The 24,270-nt window shown below is 42.9% G+C and overlaps 1 protein-coding gene across 3 annotated transcripts in view; it reads left to right on the top strand.

Moving 5' to 3' along the window:
• LOC106584891 (tight junction protein 2) overlaps positions 1–24,270 on the top strand; it is a 115,849-nt gene that overhangs the window by 5,076 nt on the left and 86,503 nt on the right. For 2 of the 3 annotated variants that reach the window (XM_014170512.3, XM_082968388.1), the window contains exon 2: positions 14,315–14,392. The exons of the other annotated variant lie outside the window; for it this stretch is intronic. In XM_014170512.3, coding sequence (XP_014025987.3) covers positions 14,315–14,392 — 78 coding nt within the window. The remainder of the gene's footprint in view (positions 1–14,314; positions 14,393–24,270) is intronic. 3 annotated transcript variants of the gene reach the window in all.

Below are 24,270 nucleotides of genomic sequence, written 5' to 3'. Positions count from 1 at the left end.
CCTGTCAGAAAATGTCTCAGGGTTTTGCCTGCCAAATGAGTTCTGTTATACTCACAGACACCATTCAAACAGTTTTAGAAACTTTAGAGTGTTTTCTATCCATATATAATAAGTATATGCATATTCTAGTTACTGGGTAGGATTAGTAACCAGATTAAATCGGGTACATTTTTTTTTATCCAGACGTGCAAATGCTGCCCCCTAGCCCTAACAGGTTAAGTGACAAATATAAACGCAACATGTAAAGTGTTGGTCCCATGCTTCATGAGCTGAAATAGAAGATCCCCGAATATTATTCCTCTAAAATTGTCAACAAATCTGTTTACATCGCTGTTACGGAGAATTTCTCCTTTGCCAAGATAATCCATCCACTTGACAGGTGTGGCATATCAAGAAGCTGCTTAAACAGCATGATCATTACAGAGGTGCACCTTGTGCTGGGGACAATTAACGGCCATTCTAAAATATGCAGCTATGTCACACAACACAATCCCACCGATGTCTCAACTTTTGAAGGAGCGTGCAATTGGCATGCTGACTGCAGAAATGTCCACCGGAGCTGTTGCCAGATAATTGAATGTTAACTTCTCTACTATAAGCCACCTCCAACGTCGTTTTAGAGAATTTGGTGGTACGTTCAACTGGCATCACAACCGCAGACCATGGGTAACCACGCCAGCCCAGGACCTCCACATCCGGCTTCTTCACCTGTGGGATTGTCTGAGACCAACCACCTGGACAGCTGATGAAACTGGGTTTGCACAACTGAAGAATTTCTGCAGCAACTGTCAGGAATCATCTCGGAAGTGCACGTCATCCTCACCAGGGTCTTGACCTGACTGCAGTTCAGCATCGTAACTGACTTCAGTGGGCAAATGCTCACCTTTGATGGCCGCTGGAGAAGTGTGCTCTTCACGGATGAGTCCCGGTTTCAACTGTACCGGGCAGATGGCAGACAGCGTGTATGGCGTAGTGTTGGCGAGTGGTTTGCTGATGTCAACATTGTGAACAGGGTGTCCCATGGTGGCGGTGGGGTTATGGTATGGACAGGCATAAGCTATAAACAACGAACATAATAACATTTTATTAATGGCAATTTGAATGCACAGAGATACCTTGACGAGATCCATCACCTCATGTTTCAGCCTGATAATGCACGTCCTGATCATTACAAGGATCTTTACAGAATTCCTGGAAGCTGAAAATGTCCCAGTTCTGCATATTCACCAGACATGTCACCCCTTGAGCATGTTTAGGATGCTCTGGATTGATGTGTACCACAGCGTGTTTCAGTACCGGCCAATATCCAGAAACTTCGCACAGGCATTGACGAGGAATTCATTTTTTCTGTGTATTTTTGCTTAAGTACATTAGACCACTGCATGTAGTCCAACTTGACACACCCTCCACACCATCATCTCATGGAGAGGGAGTGGACAAAGTTAAAGATTCCTCTGAGTACCAAATGGCACTCTATTCCCTATATAGTGCACTACTTTTGACCAGGGCCCATTGCCCACATGTCCTCCTTCCTGTTGCCTTTCAACTCAACTCTCAGCTCCCTCCCTGCTAGGAGAGCTGTTCCTCTTATCTCTGTAAATAATCTGGTGGTGAGTGTATTCTGACTGGAGCTAGCACTCATATACGCTTACTGGTAAGCATTTCTCTTTGGTGAGGCAAAGGGCATGGGACAGGGGGCCAAAGGCATGGTGGTGTTGAAGTCAAACCCCTCGTGGGGAACACATTTGCACCAAATTGCTCTGAGCTATCTGGTCTCTCATTGGCTGGATCTAATGGTGGTGCAGAATTCTGATTGGATGGTCTGGGGTTGTTGCCATGAAGAGCAGTGCCGTGACACTCTTACGCCTTAATCACACCGACAACGTCCATTGCATTTTTGTACACCACAAGTATATTAATTTCCAATGGAACGTTGCGTTTACCTTGCAGCATTGCGTTGCAGAGGGAGTTGCAGTGCGTTCTGTGTGGGGCATACGCAGGGGCGGAAATCCCGGGGGGGGACACGACCCCCCCATCCTGGGAAAAATATGATTTGTCCCCCCCAATATATCACTGAAACATAACTATGTAATTTAAATAATATTAATAATATGCAATGAAAGCAATTGTGCTGATTATAGACACTTAATAGCGCGTTTTTAAGTTTCAAAAGATTGCGACCCCCCCCCCACCCTTTTCCTCACAATGGTTTGATCCACTGGCAAGGTAACAGAGGGGTCGTAGCCACTGTCTGAAAGGCACTCAATGAACGTAACTGAGGTGAGGTGAATCCAGTCAATCGCGCACACGCACTAGCTGAATATGCAGAGCTAGCGCGCAAATATGAACTATTAAGCTAGCTAGTACCTATTCCATTTATGTGGCCTCGTCAAAGATGGAATCTTTGCTATCGTCAATTTATTCCGAGATCAGCATGCAGATGATATAAGTTAGTGCTTCAAAGTCCCTGTGATAAGGTTAGCGATAAACTGAAGTCCAAACTGAACAGAACTACACTCTCTTCTACCATTGTCTTAAATATATTTAATGGTCTCGTTGCAAAAGCTAAATTGTCGCAAGGGAACTTTTATTTATTTATTTTATTTAACCCGGGTAGCAAAGATTATAGCAAACACCACTGAAACTGAATTGGTGCTCGCTAGCTTTGCAAATTCAGCTATTGTTGGAAGCCTGCCAATATGAAACAAACTATTAAAATTACAAAAGGTTGCAGCATATGTTGTGTAAATGGTGAACTCATACAGCTGTCAACTCTTGTCATTTTAATCCGTTTCACATTTGCTAGCTACCTTTTAGATCGAAGCCCAAATAGAATGATAAAAGATAAGATGATAGAAGCCCATCTCCTACTGTAAATAACCTACACACTGTGTGTGTGTGTGTGTGTGTGTGTGTGTGTGTGTGTGTGTGTGTGTGTGTGTAGCCAGCCAGGTAGAAAAATGGCAGAAAAATAAAAGACGGACATCAGAGTATTTTTCAGTACACCAAAACGCAAAGTAAGAACCCTAGCCTAATATCTCAAAGACTAGTTGATAAAATGTTCATAAGAAAGAAATGAAATTCTAATGGAAATGTTTCACAATGATGTCATTAGGCAGAGCAGGCAACAGATGGCACACAGACAGCAGAGTTGGGGACAGATATGCAGGGACAGACTGGCAGAGACAGGGAGTCTCAGGTAAGTTTGTTGAGTCTTTGTTTGGCAACATTATGAAAGGTTCTCCATTTTTTTTTAACTTGTAAAATAGGAACATAATTGGAAAATGCCATGGATACCCCCACTCTCAACTTAAACTGGTGACTGAACTAAGATTTGTTAAAGGCAATGGTATTGCTGTTGTGAGTAGTTGTGTAGTTTTGGGTACCGGTAGTTAGGAGTACGGCAAACACCTTATTTCTTTGGTTCCTCAATATACATTTACCATATTACAATGTAGGCTATGTGTTACAGCACTACTTTTGGTGTCCCCCTCAGGAATTGCTCTTGAGAAAATGTCATGTAATTGTCCCCCCCCAAAGTTGATATCAGATTTTCGCCCCTGGGCATACGTTGGATTTATCGAATGTATGCATCAAACTGTATACGTAGACGCCCTGTCAGAAATGGTAGCAGAAGGTGAATGTTGAACACCTATCCAGATGATGCTGCATACCATTTTGCGTAATGACGCTGTAGGTATGATCGAGGCGTAATACGATAACAGTTAGTCGTCATAAACACACACACACGCGCGCGCACACACACACACACACACAGTCAACGTCCAGAGTTGACTGTGTGCCTAGATCAGCTGTTAGGTTTCCACTAACACTCGTGGAACTGCCCTACACATACTGTGTATGTGTCAGACAGACAGACAGAGTATACAAAACATTATGAACACCACCATGACCGACTAACCAGGTGAAAGCTATGAAATCTTATTGATGTACCTTGTTAAATCCACTTCAGTCAGTTTAGGTGGGGAGGAGACAGGTTTAAAGTAGGATTTTTAAGCCTTGAGACAATTGAGACATGGATTGTGTATACTATATGTGTCATTCAAAGGGGGAATGGGCAAGACAAAATATTTGTCTTTTAATGGGGTATGGTAGTCGGTGCCAGGCGCACCGGTTTGTCTCAATAACTGCAACACTGCTGGGTTTTTCACGCTCAACAGTTTCCCTTATGGATCAAGAATGGTCCACCACCCACAGGACATCCAGTCAACTTGACACAACTGTGGGAAGCATTGGAGTCAACATGTGCTAGCGTCCCTGTGGAACGCTTTCAACACCTTGTAGTCCATGCCCCAATGAATTGAGGCTCTTCTGAGGGCAAAAGGGAGGGGGGGTGCAACTCAATATTAGGAAGGTGTTCTTAATGTTTACACAAAAGTATGTGGACACCTCTTCAAATTAGTGGCTTCGACTACTTCAGCCACAACCGTTGCTGAAAGGTGTATAAAATCGAGCACACAGCCATGCATTCTCCATAGACAAACATTGACAGTAGAATGGCCCGTACTGAAGAGCTCAGTGACTTTCAATGTGGCACCGTCATAGGATGCCACCTTTCCAACAAGTCAGTTTGTCAAATTTCTGCCCTGCTAGTTCTGCCTCGGTCAACTGTAAGTGCTGTTATTGTGAAGTGGAAACGTCTAGGGGCAACAACGGCCCAGCCGCGAAGTGGTAGGCCACATAAGCTCACAGAATGGGACCACCAAGTGCTGAAGCGCGTAGCGAGTAAAACTAGTCTGTCCTCGGTTGCAACACTCCCTACCAAGAGCCAAACTGCCTCTGGAAGCAACGGGAACTTCATGAAATGCCTTTTCATAGCCGAGCAGCTACACACAAGCCTAAGATCACCATGCGCAATGCCAAGCGTCGGCTAGTGGTGTAAAGCTCGCCGCCATTGGAATCTGGAGCAGTGGAAACACTGAATCAAGCTTCACCATCTGGCAGTGGGTTTGTCGGATGCTAGGAGAACGCTACCTGCCCGAATGCATAGTGCCAACTATAAAGTTTGGTGGAGGAGGAATAATGGTTTGGGGCAGAAGTGTTATGATTGTATTATTATGATGTATTTACCCTGACATCACTTCCTCCTAAGAGCAGCTAGAACAATAGACAGACCTAGTCTACTGATGGGGCAGTAGATAGGATCAGAGGATGTAGGGTGAACAGAGAAGCAGAGGAAGGATGCAGAAGGGAGAGGAATAGAGGAAGAAAGATGGAGGGAAGGCCAGTGTCTGAAGTGGTTGTTTACTGATTGATGATCTCCCAGTGATCAAAAGCCTAATAATCAGTCTCTGCACTCTGCTGCTCTGTCCTAGTTCTGCTCTGCTCTCTGCTACTTTCCGAATGCACTGTATACACACACACACACACACACACACACACACACACACACACACACACACCTTTAGATTATCTTGGTTGTACAGTGGACAACAACCGCACTTCTTCTCCCCTGCATTCCAACCCGAAGCTTCCCTCTCCTCCTTCTCCTCCTCCTCCTTCCACACGTTAGTTCACACACCTAAAATACCCTAAGAGAGGACAGGAATGACCCAATGGCGAGCCCAGCTCAAGACCTTTTTGCTCAACCTGTTGAGTCAGAACCCTGTAATTGGTTTACAGTAGCCACAGTCTGCATCACAAATTGCACCCTATTCCCTAAATAGTGCACTGTAAAGGAAATAGGGTGCCATTTGGGACACATTATTCTTACTTCCTGGTGGGACATTCAGGGACAGTGGAATTGTTAGTGGGTTGACTGGGTTTTGGAGGAAAGCCCCCCTTAGGCTATATGCCACTGAATACCATGGCATGCGGTTGGCCTATATGTGCAGCTGTGTGTTGAACGAATGTTGAACAAAGAAGTCCCAAATGTCAACTTATTTCCCACATCGTGCAATACTGTTGAACATAGCTCTGATCAAAAATAGTGCACTATTATAGGCTTTTTTTTCTTCTTCCATTTAACCTTTTATTTAACTAGTCAAGCCAGTTAAGAACAAATTCTTATTTACAATCACGGACTACCCCGGCCAAACCCGGACAACACTGGGACAAGTGTGCGCCGCACCCTATGGGACTCCCAATCACGGCCGGATGTGATGCAGCCTGGATTCGATCCAGGGACTGTAGTGACGCCTCTTGCACTGAGATGCGGTGTCTTCGACTGCTGCACCACTCGGGAGCCCAGAATAGGGTGCCATTTGGGACTAATCTGGTGTTTTCCAAATAGTAAATGGCTCTTTCTCTCTGTTCAGTTCAGCTGTAATTACATGGCATTGATTTCTGTGTTCAACCCATCACCATCCAACAGGAATAAGGGGCAGTTGGCTATTTTAGTGCCGACACAGAGGATGTAGTCCCTGAACACACACACACACACACACACACACACACACACACACACACACACACACACACACACACACACACACACACACACCACACACACACTACCCCCATAATTGTTACTCTGGTAACCATGTAATTTTACTGTCTTTGTTTAGATTTGACAACGATGCTGGTGCTCCTTTGAAGGAAAAAACACCTAGCAGCTATTTTACAGCGTTTTCTTGGGGGAAAGAAAAAAAACACCCAGGTTTTATTTGTATCTATATGTGATTGAGTGATTATTTTTATCTGAAGTGTTCAAACACTTTTATTTATTTATGTTAAAGATCCAATACTGCCGTTTTTATCTCAGTATCAAATAATACCTGAGTAGCAATTAAGTCCCTTACTGGTCAAAAAGAAACAAAAATGGCTTCTTTGCAATACATTTCCCAATAACTAATTTTGCTAGGACTGTCTGGGAGTGGTCTGACTGGCAGGCGAAAACTGAACTAGCTGTTGTTGGCAGAGAGGTATAGAACTCTTTCTTATTGGTCTATTAACTAATTAACCGCCTAGTGATGTCACCAGGCAGGCCAAAACTCCATCCCACCACAACAGGCAGAAATTTTGGACTGTCTTTTCAAACAGCATCATTTTTAGTGATGCACCGATATGACATTTTTGGGCGATACAATAGCCGATATTTTCCTTGGCAAAAAAAAAAAAACCCTCTTACATCTAGACGTTCCGCTAGCGGAACACCTGCTCCAATATCCAATGATAGGCGTGGCGCGAATTACAAATTCCTCAAAAATACAAAAACTTCAATTTTTCAAACATATGACTATTTCACAGCATTTTAAAGACAAGACTCTCCTTTATCTAACCACACTGTCCGATTTCAAAAAGGCTTTACAACGAAAGAAAAACATTAGATTATGTCAGCAGAGTACCAAGCCAGAAATAATCAGACACCCATTTTTCAAGCTAGCATATAATGTCACAAAAACCCAGAAGACAGCTAAATGCAGCACTAACCTTTGATGATCTTCATCAGATGACACACCTAGGACATTATGTTATACAATACATGCATGTTTTGTTCAATCAAGTTCATATTTATTTCAAAAAACAGCTTTTTACATTAGCATGTGACGTTCAGAACTAGCATACCCCCCGCAAACTTCCGGGGAATTTACTAACAATTTACAAAATTACTCACGATAAACATTCACAAAAAGCATAACAATTATTTTAAGAATTATAGATACAGAACTCCTCTATGCACTCGATATGTCCGATTTTAAAATAGCTTTTTGGTGAAAGCACATTTTGCAATATTCTAAGTACATAGCCCAGCCATCACGGGCTAGCTATTTAGACACCCGGCAAGTTTAGCCTTCACCAAAATCAGATTTACTATTACAAAAATGTTATTACCTTTGTTGTCTTCGTCAGAATGCACTCCCAGGACTGCTACTTCAATAACAAATGTTGGTTTGGTCCCAAATTATCCATCGTTATATCCGAATAGCGGCGTTTTGTTCGTGCGTTCCAGAAACTATCCGAAATGGTATATCAGGTTCGCGCGCATGGCGCAATTCGTGACAAAAAAATTCTAAATATTCCATTACCGTACTTCGAAGCATGTCAACCGCTGTTTAAAATCAATTTTTTATGCAATTTATCTCGTAAAAAAGCGATAATATTCCGACCGGGAATCTCCTTTTCGGCAAACAGAGGAAAAATCACAAAGACGGGGGCGGCCAGGGCACGCGCCTAAGCCCACAGTCCCTTGATCGGCCACTTGAGAAAGGCGATAATGTGTTTCAGCCTGGGGCTGGGATGACGACATTGTTTTTTCCCGGGCTCTGAGAGCCTATGGAAGATGTAGGAAGTGTCACGTTAGAGCAGAGATCCTTTGTAATTGAATGAGATGGCAAAGAAGTTCAAGAAATGGTCAGACAGGCCACATCCTGTAAAGGAATCTCTCAGGTTTTGACCTGCCATTTGAGTTCTGTTATACTCACAGACACCATTCAAACAGTTTTAGAAACTTTGGAGTGTTTTCTATCCAAAGCCAATAATTATATGCATATTCTAGTTACTGGGCAGGAGTAGTAACCAGATTAAATCGGGTACGTTTTTTATCCAGCCGTGAAAATACTGCCCCCTAGCCATAACAGGTTAAGCATTGTAGTACAGTTAACACACACACACACACACATGGATGCAGTGGTCTAAGGCACTGCATCTCCGTGCAAGAGGCGTCACTACAGTCCCTGGTTTGAATCCAGGCTGTATCACATCCGGCCGTGATTGGGAGTCCCATTGGGCGGCGCACAATTGGCCCAGCGTCGTCCGGGTTTGGCCGGGGTAGGCCGTCATTGTAAACAAGAATTTGTTCTTATCTGACTTGCCTAGTTAAATAAAGGTTACACACACACCACACTGACCAAAAGTTATTTTGTTGGCATTTACGTATGTCCCCATTACCAGTAACACATAATCAAAACATATTTATTTCACTAACTTGCTGTGCTGTTTCGTTGTTCATTTGCTCAGTTTCATTATCAACTAGGATGTCTATGGAACGCCGTTTGGGTCTTTGCTATGGAACGCCGTTTGGGATGTGTCAATTAAGCTTGTTGACCAATCAGGACCTGAATTTGACTGCACGTCACATAATTCAACGCGTTCATACATTTTTTTTTCTACAGTAATTACACATTGATTACACTATCACTCGTATGTCACAACGATTCATCGATACGTGTGCTATGATGCCGGTAAAGTTGTCTCGCACACCTACAGTACTGGTCATAAACAAAAGCTAGCTAGCTCATGGATGCAGACAAATGTTCTTCCCCAAAAACATAGCAAAACGACAATCTGTTTTAGTAGCAATAGCTAGCTAACTATATAGCTAGGTGTCATCATCTAAAATAACCCTAATTTATAAGACATTTCTTATTTGTTTAATGCTGGTCAGACCCATCTATGTGAAGCTAGCCACAATTAGGATTAGCCACAACAGGGGACTTTGCAGTTAGCCTTCAAAATAAAAGTATGGCATAATTCTTCTATTTGTATTCATTTGCATCACTGTCAATAACATACTTTTATTTTGAAGGCAAACTGCAAATTCCACTATTGTGCCTAATTCTTATTGTGGCTAGCTTCACATAACCCGGTCCGGTCGAGCCTCACTAGCCAGATGAAGCTAGCTGGCTGCTTATAACGTTAGCTTTGGACAACATGGTTAAGTAGCTTGCTAGCTATTTATTTTCATGAACTGAAGTTCAATTTCAATAGGCGAACAACAAGTGGCAACCTAGCTAATACTTACTCACAAGGATTCCTAAATCATTGCTGAGAATAATGAAAATGACTGCAGTTTGTACTGGTCATTGTTTTCAGGCTGGTTGTATTGGTGCTAGCTAGGTACCAAGCTAAAGCTAGCTACCCCAGAAGTTACGGGCGAACAAAATATGCTTTATTACTAACGCGGTATTGAAAACACATCGTTCGTATCCGGTGTTTGCTTGTTTGCAGACTTTTTTGTACAGCTTTGATAGTGCTACTGTATCTTTTTTGGCACGCAAAGACCCAAATGGCGTTCCATAGTATGTATGTTGTGAAGCTATTACTGTGTAATGCCGGTAGGGCAATATCTGAAAAATAGTGCACTTGGTAGTGTGTACCGGTGCTCAACCAGTCGGCGAAAGCCAACATCACCCACGATAGAGAATGGTTGATTGTCAAGGGCAATGAATTCTAGTATCTTGGCTTTAATGGATTTCACCTTTGCGTTGTCTTACTGAAATGTTCTTACTCTTTCAAATTACTGCTCGACTTGTTGACTGCTCGATCCACACAACGCACATTGTGGGCTAGGTTAGGAATGCTGTGTTGCACGTGTAGCACAACATTTTACGTGGTGTCATTACGTCATGTACCTACTACAGTGGGGGAAAAAAGTATTTGATCCCCTGCTGATTTTGTACGTTTGCCCACTTACAAAGAAATGATAAGTCTATAATTTTAATGGTAGGTTTATATGAACAGTGAGAGACAGAATAACAAAATCCAGCAAAACGCATGTCAAAAATGTTATAAAATGATTTGCATTTTAATGAGGGAAATAAATATTTGACCCCTCTGCAAAACATGACTTAGTACTTGGTGGCAAAACCCTTGTTGGCAATCACAGAGGTCAGACGTTTCTTGTAGTTGGCCACCAGGTTTGCACACATCTCAGGAGGGATTTTGTCCCACTCCTCTTTGCAGCTCTTCTCCAAGTCATTAAGGTTTCGAGGCTGATGTTTGTCAACTCAAACCTTCAGCTCACTCCACAGATTTTCTATGGGATTAAGGTCTGGAGACTGGCTAGGCCACTCCAGGACCTTAATGTGCTTCTTCTTGAGCCACTCCTTTGTTGCCTTGGCCGTGTGTTTTGGGTCATTGTCATGCTGGAATACCCATCCACGACCCATTTTCAATGCCCTTGCTGAGGGAAGGAGGTTCTCACCCAAGATTTGACAGTACATGGCCCCGTCAAATTATGCGGTGAAGTTGTCCTGTCCCCTTAGCAGAAAAACACCCCCAAAGCATAATGTTTCCACCTCCATGTTTGACGGTGGAGATGGTGTTCTTGGGGTCATCGGCAGCATTCCTCCTCCTCCAAACACGGCGAGTTGAGTTGATGCCAAAGAGCTCCATTTTGGTCTCATCTGACCACAACACTTTCACCCAGTTGTCCTCTGAATCATTCAGATGTTCATTGGCAAACTTCAGACGGGCATGTATATGTGCTTTCTTGAGCAGGGGGACCTTGCGGGCGCTGCAGGATTTCAGTCCTTCACGGCGTAGTGTGTTACCAATTGTTTTCTTGGTGACTATGGTCCCAGCTGCCTTGAGATCATTGACAAGATCCTCCCGTGTAGTTCTGGGCTGATGCCTCACCGTTCTCATGATCATGTGAGGTGAGATCTTGCATGGAGCCCCAGGCCGAGGGATATTGACAGTTCTTTTGTGTTTCTTCCATTTGCGAATAATCGCACCAACTGTTGTCACCTTCTCACCAAGCTGCTTGGCGATGGTCTTGTAGCCCATTCCAGCCTTGTGTAGGTCTACAATCTTGTCCCTGACATCCTTGGAGAGCTCTATGGTCTTGGCCATGGTGGAGAGTTTGGAATCTGATTGATTGCTTCTGTGGACAGGTGTCTTTTATACAGGTATCAAGCTGCGGTTAGGAGCACTCCCTTTAACCTCTCTAGGGGAGGTTGGACGAAATCGTCCCACACTATTCAACAGCCAGTGACAAATCAGAGCGACAAATTTTAAACCACAAAATGTCATAATTCAAAGTTCTCAAACAGGACTATTTTACACCATTTTATAGATACACTTCTCCTGAATCGAACCACGTTGTCCGATTTCAAAAAGGCTTTACAGCGAAAGCAAAACATTAGATTATGTTAGGAGAGTACATAGACACAAAAAACCACACAGCCATTTCCAAGCAACTAGCATGCATCACAAATACCTAAATCACAGCTAAATGCAGCACTAACCTTTGATCTTCATCAGATGACACTCCTAGGACATTATGTTAGACAATACATGCATTTTTTGTTCTATCAAGTTCATATTTATTTCCAAAACCCCCATTTTACATTGGCGCTTGACATTCAGAAAGTATTTTGCCTCCAAAACAGCACAACGATTTACAAAAATACTTTTCATAAACCTTGATAAAATATTAAACTGTTATTCAAAAAATTATAGATAAACATCTTCTGAATCCAACCACATTGTCCGATTTCAAAAAGGCTTTACAGAGAAAGCAAAACATTAGATTGTTAGGATACCACCACAGCAAAAGAACAACAACACAGCCATTTTCTTAGCATTTTCAAAGCAACGGTAGCTGTCCAAAAGCACAAAACCAGCTAAAATGATGCACTAACCTTTGACAATCTTCATCAGATGACACTCCTAGAACATCATGTTACACAATACATGCATTTTTTGTTCGATCATGTTCATATTTATATCCAAAAACAGCATTTTACAATGGCTCGTGACGTTCAGAAAATATTTTGCCTCAAACTGCCGGTGAATAAGCACACCGATTTACAAAAATACTATTCATAAACCTTGATAAAATATTAAATTGTTATTCAAAGAATTATAGATAAACATCTCCTGAATCCAACCACGTTGTCCAATTTCAAAATAACTTTACGTGGAAAGCACACTTTGCAATAATCTGAGTACTGCGCTCAGATAAAGACATCAAGAAATACAGATAGCCGCCATTTTGGAGTCATCTAAAAGCATAAATAAAACTAGAAATATTCGCTTACCTTTAGTAATCTTCATTAGAAGGCACTTCCAGGAATTCCCAGGTCCACAATAAATGTTGTTTTGTTCGATAAACTCCATAATTTATGTCCAAATAGCTCCTTGTTGTGTGACCCCGGGAATGAGACGCGCGTTCACGCGAGAGGTAGCTCCACGTTCCAAAACGTTTTTCAAGACACTGGTTTCGTCCGGTTGGAATATTACTGAATCTTCACGTTCTAAAGGCCCTAAAGATTGATGCTTTACAATGTTTGACATGTTTGAACGAACGTAAATAGATTTTTTTTTAACTTTTCTTCGTGACATTTTCCTCGCGCGTTCAGTTCAGCTACTCCAAATGTAGGACGCACGAGGAAAATGTCACGAAGAAAAGTAAAAAAAAAATCTATTTACGTTCGTTCAAACATGTCAAACATTTTGGAACGTGCTTTGGAACGTGCTCCATTCCCGGGGTCACCAACTTCTCAGCCTTCTCATTCGATCTCTGTTCATCATAGACGACTCAAACAACTCTCTAAAGACCGTTGACATCTAGTGGAAGCCTTAGGAAGTGCAAAATGAACCCTAACTCACTGTGCCGTATCAGTTCTGTTATACTCAGACACCATTCAAACAGTTTTAGAAACTTTAGAGTGTTTTCTAACCAAATCTACTAATTATATGCATATTCTAGTTTCTGGGCAGGAGTAGTAACCAGATTAAATAAGGGTCAAATACTTATTTCCCTCATTAAAATGCAAATCAATTTATAAAATTGACATGCGTTTTTCTCGATGTTTTTGTTATTCTGTCTCTCACTGTTCAAATAAACCTAACATTAAAATTATAGACTGATCATTTCTTTGTTAGTGGGCAAACATACAAAATCAGCAGGGGATCAAATACTTTTTTCCCCCACTGTACGTTATATAGGTATGCACGTCAGCTTTGACATCAGTTTTTCACATCGGCGTTAAACTAGACGTCGGGCCGATACCGACGTTGGCATTTTTAGCTAATATCGACCTATTCCGATATGTTCACCGGTATATCGTGCATCCCTAATAATTTTCACAATTTTTCAGTATTATTCCAACCTCAGTGTGGAAAAGTATATAAACATTTGGAAAATGTTTGACTGCACTGCCTTTAATGCAATTTCAAGACTTTAATTTAGTTTTAGATATTAAACAGTAAATAAGTACACGTTTTTATGTTTACAATGATTTGGTCTAACTCCTCCTTAAAGGGAAGAGAGAGAACGATTTAAGATATGTACCTAGGGGAGACTACAGTCTGTTTGTGTGCATGCGTACCCATGCATGACACAACTCTCCAGTCCGAGTTGTTTGCTTCTCATTGGCTTGCTAGTAATTTAACAGTTTGACAAGATAATGTGCTAGCTCGCTGGTTGTGTAAGAATTAGTTTGTGGTTGTGCTAGCCAGCAAAACAGCTAGTTAACGAGCTTGTCCGCTGACTGTTAGCTAGCCAATTATTTTGACATTTAAACAAATTTGCTAGAAAACATGTTCTCGTGAATTCTGTTTTGATCCAACAGCCCATGCCAATATTTATGACAAAATGTTTTTTTTTTTTTTTTTAATGAGCTAGATAGAGCACGTCACAAAACGCAGGCAGAGGGACCAGGCAGAGGGACCGTTTACAGAACACGTCCTGCATGGCTGCCAGGTCAGCAGGCCTTTTTTCTTTTTCCACATCACCACACCCCAGTCCACCAGTCCAGAGCACAGTCAGGCCAAGACACAGGCTAACTCTGACTGAGAGATGTAGACAATAGAGGACAGGCAGCCAAAACCAGGTTAACTCCACATGTCACGGTGAGATCACGGTTCTCTGTGCTCTGATTTCTCTGTTGATCAGAGAAATTAAACATACTTATTATTTAGTAATAGCAAGAAATGTCCTTTGGTAATTAAGGTTTTGTTGAACAGCAGCAGCAGGAAAAGGGGTGTGTACAAGGAGAAGAGACTTTTGCATATTTCAGATCAAACACCCATACAGCCGCACCACATTCGTGGGTACAACTTTAAATAGTGTTGGGTTTCCTTCAAATACTTTGAGAGTTGGAAAGCAATGAATATGCGGTTGGTTTATTTTACCATAACTCATATTTGGGGCAATATGAATGAGGAAACCATTGGAGTGAAGTGTTTTACCATAGCAACCCCAGTGCTACAGTAAAAACAGAAATGTGATATATTATGCATTTACCCTGACATCACTTCCTCCTTAGAGCAGCTAGAACAATAGACGGACCTGGTCTACTGATGGGGCAGTAGATGGGCTCAGCGGATGTAGGGTGAACAGGGAGAAGAAGGGAAGCAGAAGGAGGAAGCAGAAGAGAGGGGGAGAAGAATATATGTAGAGGAAGAAAGATGGAGGGAAGGCCAGTGTCTGAAGGCCAGTGTCTGAAGTGGTTGTTTACTAATTGACGATATCCCAGTGATCAAAAGCTTAATAATCAGTCTCTGCACTCTGCACTCCCCTGCTCTGGCCTAGTTCCGCTCTGTTCTCTGCTGCTCTGGTCTCTCAGATGTTCTGTACAGCGACACAATCCCAGGTGCAACACTGAAGGGAAAAGGATAGAAATAGAACCACAATTTATTATGAAGAAAAACAAGATATCCAAATGACTCATGCCCATATGGCTGAGATTAACAGTCTCTCATATGAAAACAAGACAGTCTTTTGTGTGAAGTGTTGTTGTTTTTTACCCTCCAAAGCATTCAAGCCTTTACTGTAGATTTATGGAATGTTTTTGGTATTTGTGATTACTTTAAGACAAGAGGTCAATTCATGAATAATTTAGACTAACAATGCTAATGATGCTTATGTGATAATAACAACTTTATTTACAAAGAGTTTCCCATACATTTACAAATAGTAAACAGGCCGCCTAATAACACAATGAAGGAAGAGGAATTCAGAATGTGTGAATAGAATGACTCACTAATGAGATGACATCACAATGGAGAGCTCAGACAGTATGGAGAATAGCTGGCACAGTAGAGAGAGAGAAGCGAGGGCGAGAGATGGGCGTGCAAATCCTGACGCTCCAAAGTGGGAATTGTTTTATAAAATCAAACAACAAACTGAAACCCGTAGTTGAGGCTAGACCACTTGGCCTTTCTGTTTGGAGTGGAGTGCCGTCTCTAGAGCTCTCTTTGGGGTTGTGAAGAGCTACTGTATGTGTAGGAGAGCTGAGTTGGGTTATGGTCACGGATTAGTAATCACTGACCTCACATGACTAGGATAGGTGAAAGATCCATACATAGAGCCTCCACTTAAACCTATCCAATCATCTTCAAATAAGGGCTTGGCTTACCCATGGAAAACCATACAGAATCAGACTAGAATACTCAATCTAAGCTTCTTCAATGTAACATCAGTGATCACTTCAAGGAAGGATGGGCGGGAGGGATGGAAGAGATCCCTCTTACATTTAAAATAAATGAAACTGGGTCTGGTTCAAACATGGTCTGGCACCTCTTTAGTGTGAGACACAGGGAAGATCTCTATTGTATACTCGCGTCTCCTCCTCAAAACCCATTGGATGAGAAAGCTAGAGGTCCCTCCTCTCTGACCTTCTCCTCCAATGGGTTTTGAGAAGGAGACGAGGATAGAGGGTGGACACGAGGAGTATGCAATTGAGTTCTTCCCGCACTCTGTAGTGGAGCTGACCTTTTCATTCAGCCGTCGCCTGCCTGCCTGGCGCCCAGAGATGACATCACAGATATCCTGCTGTAACACTTAATAGTAGTGTGATGTCTGATCTTTAACACTCAGCTCTGTGGATGGATTAGATAGGTCCGATCTACACTACTGAACATTATACAGAGAAGGAGGGAAAAGAGAAGAGACAAAGAGAGAGATGGGGAGGATATTTAAAGAGAAGGGGATCGTGAGAGAGGGGGAGAAAGAAAAAGAATGAAGGAGGAGAGGGTGAAAAAGGAGGTGGATGAGGGAGGGTGAAAAAGAGTGGGGTAATGGGCAGTTTATAGTCTGATCGTTTAACAGGAAGTGAATTGTGCATCGCAGACTTGATAGCATCATTAATCATCTTCTGCTTGTTTGATGGACTCTAAAGACATTCATTCCTCCCTCTCTTAGGGGGAAGGGGGTAGAGTGAGGGAGAGAGAGAGACATAACTCCTCTCCCTCAGATCTGCAGGTTCCAGCCACCACAGCAGCTGTAGGGTGTGGTAGGCTTTGGTGTTATACCATGTACAGTATACCTTGAATCGGGTATTTAGAAATACCAATGGTATGATTTTCAAGACCGTAAAAATATATATACTGCTCAAAAAAAATAAAGGGAACACTTAAACAACACAATGTAACTCCAAGTCAATCACACTTCTGTGAAATCAAACTGTCCACTTAGGAAGCAACACTGATTGACAATACATTTCACATGCTGTTGTGCAAATGGAATAAACAACAGGTGAACATTATAGGCAATTAGCAAGACACCCCCAATAAAGGAGTGGTTCTGCAGGTGGAGACCACAGACCACTTCTCAGTTCCTATGCTTCCTGGCTGATGTTTTGGTCACTTTTGAATGCTGGCGGTGCTTTCACTCTAGTGGTAGCATGAGATGGAGTCTACAACCCACACAAGTGGCTCAGGTAGTGCAGCTCATCCAGGATGGCACATCAATGCAAGCTGTGGCAAGAAGGTTTGCTGTGTCTGTCAGCGTAGTGTCCAGAGCATGGAGACAGGCCAGTACATCAGGAGACGTGGAGGAGGCCGTAGGAGGGCAACAACCCAGCAGCAGGACCGCTACATCCGCCTTTGTGCAAGGAGGAGCGCTGCCAGAGCCCTGCAAAATGACCTCCAGCAGGCCACAAATGTGCATGTGTCTGCTCAAACGGTCAGAAACAGACTCCATAAGGGTGGTATGAGGGCCCGATGTCCACAGGTGGGGGTTGTGCTTACAGCCCAACACCGTGCAGGACGTTTGGCATTTGCCAGAGAACACCAAGATTGGCAAATTCGCCACTGGCGCCCTGTGCTCTTCACAGATGAAAGCAGGTTCGCACTGAGCACGTGACAGACGTGACAGAGTCTGGAGACGCCGTGGAGAACGTTCTGCTGCCTGCAACATCCTCCAGCATGACCGGTTTGGCGGTGGGTCAGTCATGGTGTGGGGTGGCATTTCTTTGGGGGGGCCGCACAGCCCTCCATGTGCTCGCCAGAGGTAGCCTGACTGCCATTAGGTAACGAGATGAGATCCTCAGACCCCTTGTGAGACCATATGCTGGTGCGGTTGGCCCTGGGTTCCTCCTAATGCAAGACAATGCTAGACCTCATGTGGCTGGAGTGTGTCAGCAGTTCCTGCAAGAGGAAGGCATTGATGCTATGGACTGGCCCGCCCGTTCCCCAGACCTGAATCCAATTGAGCACATCTGGGACATCATGTCTCGCTCCATCCACCAACGCCACGTTGCACCACAGACTGTCCAGGAGTTGGCGGATGCTTTAGTCCAGGTCTGGGAGGAGATCCCTCAGGAGACCATCCACCACCTCATCAGGAGCATGCCCAGGCGTTGTAGGGAGGTCATACAGGCACGTGGAGGCCACACACACTACTGAGCCTCATTTTGACTTGTTTTAAGGACATTACATCAAAGTTGGATCAGCCTGTAGTGTGGTTTTCCACTTTAATTTTGAGTGTGACTCCAAATCCAGACCTCCATGGGTTGATAAATTGGATTTCCATTGATTATTTTTGTGTGATTTTGTTGTCAGCACATTCAACTATGTAAAGAAAAAAGTATTTAATAAGATTATTTCTTTCATTCAGATCTAGGATGTGTTGTTTAAGTGTTCCCTTTATTTTTTTGAGCAGTGTATATATATACACACACACACACACACAGTGCATTTGGAAAGTATTCAGACCCCATGATTTTTTTTCCACTTTTCCACATAGCCAGACATTTTTGCACATTTCTAAAAGATTAAACTGAAATATCACATTTACATAAGTATTCAGACCCTTTACTCAGTACTTTGTTTAAGCACCTTTGGCAGCAATTACAGACTTGAGTCTTCTTGGGTATGACACTATAAGCTTGGCACACCTGTATTTGGGGAGTTTCTCCCATTCTTCTCTGCAGATCTTCAAGTTCTGTCAGGTTGGATGGGGAGGCGTCGCTGCACAGCTATTTTCAGGTCTCTCCAGAGATGTTCGATCGGGTTCAAGTCCAGGCTCTGGCTGGGCCACTCAAGGACATTCAGAGACTTGTCCCAAAGCCACTCCTGCATTGTCTTGGCTGTGTGCTTAGGGTTGTTGTCCTGTTGGAAGGTGAACCTTCGCCCCAGTCGGAGGTGCTGAGCGCTCTGGAGCAGGTTTTCATCAAGGATCTCCCTGAACTTTGCTCCTTTCATCTTTCCCTCGATCCTGAAGCTTGGCATTAAGTTAGTAACCTAAATGACAGAGTGAAAAGAAGGAAGCCTGTACAGAATAAAGAAGGCACACAACAAAAAAATGTGGCAAAGAAATTAACTTTGTCCTGAATACAAAGTGTTATGTTTTAAGAAAATCCAACAAAACGCATCACTGAGTACCGCTCTTCATATTTTCAAGCATGGTGGTGGTTGCATTATGTTATGGGTATGGTTGTCATCGGCAAGGACTAGGGAGTTGTTGTAGGATAATAATAAATGGAATACGGCTATAAGCACAGGCAAAATCCTAGAGGAAAATCTGGTTTAGTCTGCTTTCCAACAGACACTGGGAGACAAATTCATCTTTCAGCAGGACAATAACCTAAAATACAACACTAAATCTAAACAGGAGTTGCTTACCAAGACGACACTGAATGTTCCTGAGTGGCCTAGTTCCAGTTTTGACTTAAATCGGCTTGAAAATCTATGGCAACACTTAAAAATGTCTGCCTTGATTTTTTGGGGATTATTTATGAAAATGGGCAAGTATTGTATAATCCTGGGGCCTCGTTTATAAACGCTGCGTGCGCACAAAATATGTGCCAAAACATTTGTGTGCCAGTTTTCCTGTCAAAGTTGGCATTTATAAAAACTGAACTTGACGTCAGAATGTGCTTATCCTCCCGAAAACTGTAGAACATGCGTACGCACGGTTTCTACTGGTTGAAATATTGCATTGCAAGAAGGCAAAAGTAGCCTAGTAGTAGCCTTGTGCAAGTAGGGAATATAAACTCAGCAAAAAAAGAAACGTCTTCTCACTGTCAACTGCGTTTATTTTCAGCAAACTTGACGTGTAAATATTTGTATGAACATAACAATATTCAACAACTGAGACATAAAACTGAACAGGTTCCACAGACCCGTGACTAACAGAAATGGAATAAAGTAACAGTCTGTATCTGTTGTGGCCACCAGCTGCATTAAGTACTGCATTGCATCTCCTCCTCATGGACTGCACCAGATTTGCCAGTTCTTGCTGTGAGATGTTACCCCACTCTTCCACTAAGGCACCTGCAAGTTCCCAGACATTTCTGGGGAGAATGGCCCTAGCCCTCACCCTCCGATCCAACAGGTCCCAGACGTGCTCAATGGGATTGAGATCTGGGCTCTTCGCTGGCCATGGCAGAACACTGACATTCCTGTCTTGCAGGAAATCACGCACAGAACGATCAGTATGGCTGGTGGCATTGTCATGCTGGAGGGTCATGTCAGGATGAGCCTGCACAACAAGCTCAGACCGATGACGCTGTGACACACCGCCACAGATCATGACGGACCCTCCACCTCCAAAATCGATCCTGCTCCAGAGTACAGGCCTCGGTGTAAAGCTCATTCAGTTGACGATAAACGCGAATCCGACCATCACCCCTGGTGAGACAAAACCGCGACTCGTCAGTGAAGATCACTTTTTGCCAGTCCTGTTTGGTCCAGCAATGGTGGGTTTGTGCCCATAGGCGACGTTGTTGCCGGTGATGTCTGGTGAGGACCTGCCTTACAACAAAGTCCAGCCTCTCTCAGCCTATTGCGGACAGGCTGAGCACTGATGGAGGGATTGTGCATTCCTGGTGTAACTCGGGCAGTTGTTGTCGCCATCCTGTACCTGTCCCGCAGGTGTGACATTCGGATGTACCGATCCTGTGCAGGTATGGTTACACGTGGTCTGCCACTGCGAGGACGATCAGCTGTCCGTCCTGTATCCCTGTCTTTGGCATCTCACAGTACGGACATTGCAATTTATTGCCCTGGCCACATCTGCAGTCCTCATGCCTCCTTGCAGCATGCCAAAGGCATGTTCACGCAGATGAGCAGGAACCCTGGCCATCTTTCTTTTTGTGTTTTTCAGAGTCAGTAGAAAGGCCTCTTTTTAGTGTCCTAAGTTTTCATAACGGTGACCTTAATTGCCTACCTTCTGTAAGCTGTTAGTGTCTTAACGACCGTTCCACAGGTGCATGTTCATTAATTGTTTATGATTCATTGAACAAGCATGGGAAACAGTTTAAACCCTTTACAATGAAGTTATTTGGATTGTTTCGAATTATCTTTGAATGAGTGTCCTGAAAAATGTATGTTTATGTTGACACTCTTATTCATACAAAAAAATGGTAGCTAAAATGCAATAATTTGCCATTAGTGAGAAGAGCAAAAATCTATTTATTTTATCTTCGCATTGGAAAATAATTCTAAATAGTCATCTATTTTCTATTTTGTATTTTTTTATTTCCGTGATCATTGCAAAAATAAATTACTCACCTTTTCTGACGGATGGTCTCATACTATTTCGCAAGTTAGGATAGGCTGCCATTCGTCCCTTCTCTCATTTTAATTGGACCCACTTCACAGTAGTAAATAGAAGATGGCGCCGGAGAAGAAGGCAGACGTTTTACGTGCCCCCCAGCCGATTTGTTTTTTTTGTTCATTTATTTGCATTGTTTAACTTATATTTTTACTTATTTTGTACCTAATGTTGCCCCTACTGTCTCTTATGACCGAAAATAACTTCTAGACATCAGGACTGCGATTACTCACCACGGACTAACTTTCTTTTCCTTACATGACTCTGACGAGCCTGACGCGAAGGGTATACTTCTTCCTCGGTAACAGGCCCCGATTCTTGTGATCTGAAGAGGAGGCGGAGAAAGAGGGGCCGAAGAGCGGTCTGCCTTCTGAGAATTCGTAGGCGCTCGAATAAACCCCCACTTCCCTCCATTCTGCTAGCAAACGTGCAATCCTTGGAGAATAAACTCGATGAGTTACACAGAAGCTTAAACTACCAATGGGATATTTAAAAACTAACATCTTATGCTTCAAGGAGTCGTGGCTGAAAGACGACAATATAAACATACAGCTGGCTGTTTATCCTCTATGGGCTAGGTGGGACGCTTGCGTCCCACCTACGTAACAGCCACTTGCAGCCTGTGGCGCGATTTTCAAAACCTTAAAAATCCTATTACTTCAATTTCTCAAACATATGACTATTTTACAGCTATTTAAAGACAAGACTCTCGTTAATCTAACCACACTGTCCGATTTCAAAAAGGCTTTACAACGAAAGCAAAACATTAGATTATGTCAGCAGAGTACCAAGCCAGAAATAATCAGACACCCATTTTTCAAGCCAGCATATAATGTCACCAAAACCCAGAAGACAGCTAAATGCAGCACTCACCTTTGATGATCTTCATCAGATGACACACCTAGGACATTATGTTATACAATACATGCATGTTTTGTTCAATCAAGTTCATATTTATATCAAAAACCAGCTTTTTACATTAGCATGTGACGTTCAGAACTAGCATACCCCCCGCAAACTTCCGGGGAATTCGCTAACATTTTACTAAATTACTCACGATAAACATTCACAAAAAGCATAACAATTATTTTAAGAATTATAGATACAGACCTCCTCTATGCACTCGATATGTCCGATTTTAAAATAGCTTTTTGGTGAAAGCACATTTTGCAATATTCTAAGTACATAGCCCAGGCAACACGGGCTAGCTATTTAGACACCCGGCAAGTTTAGCACTCACCATAATCATATTTACTATTATAAAAGTTTGATTACCTTTTGTTGTCTTCATCAGAATGCACTCCCAGGTCTGCTACTTCAATAACAAATGTTGGTTTGGTCCAAAATAATCCATCGTTATATCCGAATAGCAGCGTTTTGTTTGTGCGTTCCAGACACTATCCGAAATGGTAAAGAAGTGTCGCGCGCATGGCGCAATTCGTGACAATAAAATTCTAAATATTCCATTACCGTACTTCGAAGCGTGTCAACCGCTGTTTAAAATAAATTTTTACGCAATTTTTCTCGTAGAAAAGCGATAATATTCCGACAGGGAATCTCCTTTTCGGCAAACAAAGGAAAAAATCACAAAGGCGGGGGCGGTCGGGTCACGCGCATAAGCCCAGAGTCCCTTGATCGGCCACTTGAGAAAGGCGATAATGTGTTTCAGCCTGGGGCTGGAATGACGACATTCTGTTTTTTCCCGGGCTCTGAGCGCCTATGGAAGACGTGGGAAGTGTCACGTTAGAGCAGAGATCCTTAGTAAAAGATAGAGATGGAAAAGAAGTTCAAGAAATGGTCAGACAGGCCACTTCCTGTAAAGGAATCTCTCAGGTTTTGACCTGCCATTTGAGTTCTGTTATACTCACAGACACCATTCAAACAGTTTTAGAAACTTTAGGGTGTTTTCTATCCATATGTAATAAGTATATGCATATTCTAGTTACTGGGTAGGAGTGGTAACCAGATTAAATCGGGTATGTTTTTTATCCAGCCGTGTCAATACTGCCCCCTAGCCCTAACAGGTTATACAATGTACCGGCAGGATAGAACAGCGGCGGCGGACTGTATTTTTGTAAATAACAGCTGGTGCACGATATCTAAGGAAGTTCCGAGCTATTGCACGACAGAGGTAGAGTATCTCATGATCAGCTGTAGATCACACTATCTACCTAAAGAGTTTCTGTATTCTACGTTGCTGTTTACATACCTCCACAGTCAGAGGCTGGCACTAAGACAGCATTGAATGAGCTGTATTCCACCATAAGCAAACAAGAAAACGCTCACCCAGAGGCGGTGCTCCTAGTAGCCGAGGACTTTAATGCAGGAAAAATTACATTTGTTTTACCACATTTCTATCAGCATGTTCAATGTGCAACCAGAGGAAAAATAACTCTGGACCACCTTTACTCCACACACAGAGACGCATACAAAGCTCTCCCTCGCCCTCCATTTGACAAATCTGACCATAATTATATCCTCCTGATTCCTGCTTACAAGCAAAAATTAAAGCAGCAATCACCAGTTACTAGATCAATAAAAATGCGGTCAGATGAAGCAGATGCTAAGCTAGATGCTAAGCTACAGGACTGTTTTGTTAGCACATACTGGAATATGTTCAGGGATTCCTCCGATGCCATTGAGGAGTATACAACATCAGTCATTGGCTTCATCAATAAGTGCATCGATGACGTCGTCCCCACAGTGACCGTACGTACATACCCCAACCAGAAGCCAAGGATTACAGGCAGCATCCGCACTGAGCTAAAGGCTATAGCTGCCACTTTCAAGGAGCGAGACTC

This window comes from Salmo salar, chromosome 24, assembly GCF_965601325.2.
Source record: "Salmo salar chromosome 24, fSalSal1, whole genome shotgun sequence".
NCBI lineage: Eukaryota > Metazoa > Chordata > Actinopteri > Salmoniformes > Salmonidae > Salmo > Salmo salar.
Note: the sequence above shows the minus strand (reverse complement) of the source record. Positions and strands in the feature narration are given on the sequence as shown.